General features: G+C 37.8%; 1 protein-coding gene across 1 annotated transcript; it reads left to right on the top strand.

The window, feature by feature from the left end:
- Positions 1–978: 978 nt before the first annotated feature.
- Positions 979–1,692, top strand: LOC108377041 (uncharacterized). Its single transcript, XM_017633305.1, has 2 exons — positions 979–993; positions 1,069–1,692. Exons 1-2 carry the CDS (start codon positions 979–981, stop codon positions 1,690–1,692), a joined length of 639 nt encoding a protein of 212 aa, XP_017488794.1.
- The last annotated feature ends 4,678 nt before the right edge of the window (positions 1,693–6,370 follow it).

Here is a 6,370-nt window from a genome sequence, read left to right as displayed (position 1 = left end):
TCTTCCTTATGCACCAAAAAATTTTATCTTTCTCACTTCTTCAGTATATTCTTCATGGCACACAATTTTCTTATTAATTTTTTTTTTCGATTATTTAAATTCCAAAGCCCTTTTAAAAAAATGTTTACGTCAGAGAGGAAAACTAAAAACGTAGTTAACATTTTTTGGCTCCTAGTCTTTGATTTTCGATGTGTGAAATTGACTGTCGCTCGGTTTAAGCAGCTGTTTTACATGCCATCGAAAGCGGCTTCACAATTGTCAAATGTATGTATCGATCCACCTCATCCGTATATGTACCAAGGTCTGGCATATAACGGAAATCTAGCTTATTTACCAAGTATAAAGCCTCGAGGTTAAGTCTCTATTAATACTTTGACGAAAGACTTAATCCTTTCCAACTATACGCTCTACAATACTTAAATTGAAGTTCACAGGATTTTTTTTTATGCTCTGGTTATTCAAGGAGCTCAAACGCTGATACTGGAGGCCTTGCCACAATACATTTAGTGGAACTCCTTTTTAATTTCCGACAGGGTGTTTTAAAAATTTGTCACTATTTCAGATCAACGATTACTATTTGTAGCTTTCTATGGAAAAATGTTAATCGCTTGTGGTGAACAAAGAGAATAACTAAAGCGATTTTATGACACATAAAATATTTGTATTTTATATGGTAACACTGCATTACGTATTCCATTTTAGTTAATGTTTCAATCTGTTTGTGCCACCAACGAAGAAGCCGCCGCCACAGATCTTCTTCGTGTTAGATTTCAATGATGAAACGGCTTCATTAACACCGACTAAAGCGGTACTAAATATTTGCGTTGCTTCTTTCCGCTGGCCCTTGATTTCATAATATCATCCGTGTCTTGTTGCAATGCATTTGGTAAATGGTATAAAGATGACGACGCAGAAGAAATCGAATCATAATCAATTCAACGCTCAATCAAAACTAAACTTACTGCTGCAAGCCTGAAGATGCGTACATTTGTGGTAGGTTAACATACACAAGGAACACAACGAAAAATTGATTATTTTTTAACGAAATCATACTCGTTTCCTTTACAGGTCGTTTGCTTGATTGCCGCTGCTACGGCTCAATATAGCTATCCTCCACAGGGATCCGTTGATCTTTCTGGAGCTGTAGGCGCCGCACAACTTTCCCAGCCAATTCAGCCAGCAAACGAGTACAACAAAGAATTCTACACCTACTCGGCTCCCGAAAATGAATTCGATGATGCTGGCGCCAACGACCAGATCGCCCACTCACTGAAGAAGAACTTGCGCGTCGTTTTCATTAAGGGACCCGAAAACAATGGACTCGAGAATGCCGCTTTGCAGTTGGCTAAGGCTGCTGGTGATGAACGTACCGCCATCTATGTACTCAGCAAACAAGCTGACATCGGTGATTTGGCCAACAGATTGAACTCATTGCAAAGCAATACCAACAAACCCGAAGTGCACTTCGTCAAGTACAGGACCCCTGCTGATGCTGAGAATGCCCAGCGCGCTATCCAGTCGCAATACGACTCACTGCCCGGTCCATCTACCAGCAATAGCGGCGGTGCTGCACCCGTCTTGAACTTTGCTTCACAGGCGCCTGCTGCTCCCGCGCCAGTAGCACCATCCAACTCGTATATTCCACCACAGGCACCACAAGCGTCGTATTTGCCACCCAGCATAAGATTCTAAGCTTTGATCTGCTGTTTTGATTGTTGATTATTTTTAACGATTTATTTTGTTTTTTATTTTATTTGTTTAGTTTAATTTTAGTATTTAAGATAAGCCAAAACAAACACCACAAAACACTGAAAAGAGTTGCCTGGTAAAAAAAACCTAAAAAGCCAATAGAGCATCTGAATTATCGAGTTAAAGAAAACGGTATTTTTATTTAAAAAAAATTAAACAAAATTTTTCCAAAATTTACACCATTGAAATTAGTAATGGATGATAAGGGATGCTGTCGGTATATTATGGCATTTCTATATACACCGATAACTCAAAGATGGAAAAATCCTTTTAGATACGGCAATTATATCGCCTATCTGATAAGGCGGAGATCTTTGCCATAGATAGGTCGGCTTGTCTGATCCGGATACAAGTCTCAGTCAGGGAATGTCACTTTATACATTGACAGCCGGCGGCATTGACATCATAAGACTCCCAGGAAGTAAATTCGAAAGTGGTTCAGAAATGTCGTGCATGGCCTTCTTCACTGAGTCAAGTCAAAACATTTATCTGCTGTATTCCTTGATATAACGATATCGTAGAGGACAAAAAATCCGATGATATGGCTAGACATATGGCTCGGAAATGCAAATTATCGAAGAGGATAATTCCTTACTGCCATCGATTTCTTTTCTGCTAAAGAGGGTAAAAGAATAAACCACAGCCGTAAGTACAGAGCTGCGGGAACTGAAGAGGGAAGCAAGACGTGTTTTCCGAAATAAGAAGAGAAAGATGAAAGTACGTTAGGCTACTTACGGAAGATTTCAAGACCAGGGCGAACACCTTAGTGACCGATGTCCACGACGTATTTAAATTATGGAGGGAAGATGAACCCGAGCGCCAGTCTACGACGATGGAGTCGATTTCCCACCGCCTGACTATGCCGAGGTACGAATAGCGAATATGTGACTGAAAAACAAGAAAGTTGCTAGAGCTGACAGCCTGCCAGCCGAGCTATTCAACTACGGTGGGGAGGAGATGATAGGCTGCATGCATCAACTTTTATGCAGAATATGGTCAGATGAACGCATTGGTAGCCGACGATTGGAATTGAAGTGTGCTCTTCAAAAACTACAACAAAGGTGACAGTCTTCTAAGCATAGGTTATATGGTGTGAAAACTGATTGGGCCTATCAGTGTGGCTTTAGACCTGAAAAATCCACAATCCGCGGAACTAATACGGCTAAGTAAAATAACGTTTAGCAATACCTGCAGCTCCGCCAGAATTGGGAAGAAGCCCTTCGAGCCGTTTGATACCAAACGAGGTTTACACAAGGTGACTCTAATTGCAGGCATATGCCTATGACATCGACATCATAGCTAAGAAAAACAACGAAGTCTGTTTTGCTGTGTCCAAAACTTCCACCAAACCTGGTCCAATTATTTCAATATATCATAGCATATTATAGAAACTGTTTGACGTTGGGAAAAATACTCTTGCTCATCTTGTGTTTCTATCAGCCACAAAGAAAAACTTAATTACTTTTTTTATCGTTCCAAAGGAGATGTGATTCTCGGTAGTTGCACTACAGTGTTTCTGTTTCCTTCAACATTTTGGACTCCCTCTACCATTTCGCTAATCTGCTGTGTCCTCGCTTTGAACTTTTTCAACTGTGCCGTGGCTCTAGTTGGAGTAGAGATTGTTGCTGCTGTCGGCCGTTTTTGAGAACAGAGTCATATTGAGTTACACCGTAAATCCCTCCGTTTGCGTCTGGGCTCTAATAAGGCGAATTCGCGAACATAGAAAATACAGCTATTTGGGCGGGGTGAGATAGGTATTACATATCTCTTACTTAAATTGAAAATAAACCCTTGGAATGTGTATCCATCAGCAGGATATGGATTAAGTAAAACCGTAGATTTGCTACCATTGGCGTCTGTTTTTGCAATCTTGTAAAATTCTCTTCAACTGTCACCGACAGTGCCAAGACCAAAGTTGACATAGGCAGTCTTTCCTTGCAATATCAAAAGTAAACGCAGGGTGTCAAACCATGACCAATTATAAAAACTTTCATGCATATAGACATATACATATTTACATATTACTCATAAATAATCCTCAAAAAAGCATAAAATTTGAACAATTTAGCGGAGTGTGCTTTCATTATAAGCTAATGCGGCCGTTTGCTTTGATCTTGTGAAAAAAAGCCTTTTGTTAAGAAGACATGGGATTTTCCGAAATCTCATACACATTTGCGGCTTAAAGTTTTGTAATGATGATTATGACGTCTTTTCGGAGCAAAGCTTACTTGCCAAAGGTGATTTTATGTCACAACAGCCCCCGCGACTATAAAATCAAAAATAATAAAAACAAGTAAGAAAGTCTAAGTTCGGGCAGAGCCGAACATTAAATACCCGGCGCACGTATTAAATATATGTTTTTCGCCTTAACGAAAGCTACGGCTACATGGTAAGCCGGGGCGTATCAATTTTGAGTAAATTAGAGTCTTATAGAGAGTTATATGAGAAGCGGCCGTTATTTTAGTCCGATTTCAATAATTTTCAACGGTTTGCTTATATGTGGCAAGCACAATAACCACACCGAGTTTGGTACAAATTGGTAGAACGGTTACTGAGATACATATATGTGATCATAAGTGGGCGGTGCCACGCCCATTTTCCAAAATTTTATCACAAACGTATTTCTTGGTAAAGAATTGTTGCAAGCATCAATTTTGAATAAATTAGCTTCAATATTTACTGATTTATCGAAGATTTTGTATTTCTCTAAATTACCGTTATATGGGATGTGGGCGTGGTTATCGTCCGATTTTAAAAATTTTCGGCGATTTTTTATGCTGTACCAAGGCCAACAACTGTGCCAAGTTTGGAAGAAATTGGTGCAGCGGTTACCAAGATATACACATGTAACCATAAGTGGGCGTGGCTACGCCCATTTTCCAAAAATTTATAATATTCTTATTTTTCGTCTAAAAATTATTGTAAATATCAATTTTGAGTGAATTATCTTCAGTAGTTACTAAAATATCGCAGTTTTCGTATTTCTGGAAATTACCGTTATATGGGAAGTGGGCGTGGTTACAGTCCGATTTCGCCCATTTTCAATACCAACCTACCTTGGATTAAGGGAAACCTACATACCAAATTTCGTTGAGATATCTCAATTTTTGCTCGAGTTATCGTGTACACGGACAGACGGACAGACGGACAGACGGACAGACGGACAGACAGACAGACAGACAGACATGGCTTAATCGATTTCTTTTTTCATCCTGATCATTTATGTATACATTTGTCTATATCTATCTCGATTCGTTTTGGCTGTTACAAACAACCGTTATGTGAACAAAATTAATATACCCTTGTGCACAAGTGCGCTCGGGTATAAAAATATATAAGAGTGTGACTGTGTTGGTGCCTGTGGAATGCGACTTTATTAACATACTTATGTACATATTTATGTCTGTTAAGTCTTTTTAGTATTTTTGTTTTTGTCTTGTCATTCACGAAATACCAATCCTGTCATAAAAATGCAAATCTTCATAAATTATGCATAAATCGTTAGACCGGCGGCTACATTTAGCGCATCGATAACTATTTACTCGTACTCGGGCCGTAAGGCTTATAAATGTCCGCATGAATATTTTTTGACCACAATTGCAATATGTGGCAGTTGATTTTGTATAAAAACAATAGACATAATGAAAAAAAAACAATAACATTTAGCATATCGACATACATAGATATGGATGTGTGTGAAGATGGGCGCATAAATATCCGAGTCGGCAACATTAGAACAGAAGCCTTCTAAGAGCACTTATTTCTGATTGATTTTTTATTTCTCTTTATTTTCTATGTAATGGTCAGGAATTGTAAGGGCTTTTCATTCCGATTGCCTTAAGAGGAGAAAATTTACTTGAAAAAATAATTAAAATTTAACTTTGCTTACTGCGATTCTTTTCCTCAGCCTTCGAATGGCAGCGCTGTTACAAGATATTCTTTTACATCTTCCATAGAGAAGTTCATCATAGAAAGGTGCTGCCTTAAAGCGTTTATTTAAAATAGTTCTTAATTTTTCCGGCTGGGATGTACTTGTCATCAATACTTGGGCATACAAAAATGTATAGAGTTGATATTTGTACATATGTAGATACATACATATGTATGTATGAATGTCCATATGTATAAAAAGTAAAAAAAAAATGGTTCGAAGAAACACAATTGATTTCGAGCAACATTTACCCAGTAAATAACTTCAGAAGAGTTAAAAGTTCTTCCTTTCTGCTTTCTTTTTTGAATGACGCACAGTGGGTCAAAAAAAAGTTGCTGTGGACAAATCAATTTTAAGAGCCCAAATATGAACCGATTTCAAGGTTCTTTTTTTCTTAAATAAAAGACAAGTTAAATTTCGCATCCATCGAGGTAAGGCGATTATTTTAAAAAGGCTCTGGTTTTTTATTTATTTATGTTGAAAAATGTTATTCATAAATATTTTTCCATAGGCTACATTTAATTAAAAAATGTATGTCGTTTGTTATCTATACTAATATATATTTTTAAAGCGGTTTTCTCATTTTTTTTCTGTTCGAAAAACTCGAGAGCAGCTGTACCGGTATTTTTGAAAATTTTGGACATCGGGACATAAGGGACATCTAGACTATCCAAGGATGATAATAGATAA

Source organism: Rhagoletis zephyria, unplaced genomic scaffold (genome assembly GCF_001687245.7).
Source record: "Rhagoletis zephyria isolate East Lansing unplaced genomic scaffold, Rhagoletis_zephyria_1.1 Rzeph_scaffold_11377, whole genome shotgun sequence".
In the NCBI taxonomy this organism is placed as follows: Eukaryota; Metazoa; Arthropoda; class Insecta; order Diptera; family Tephritidae; genus Rhagoletis; species Rhagoletis zephyria.
Note: the sequence above shows the minus strand (reverse complement) of the source record. Positions and strands in the feature narration are given on the sequence as shown.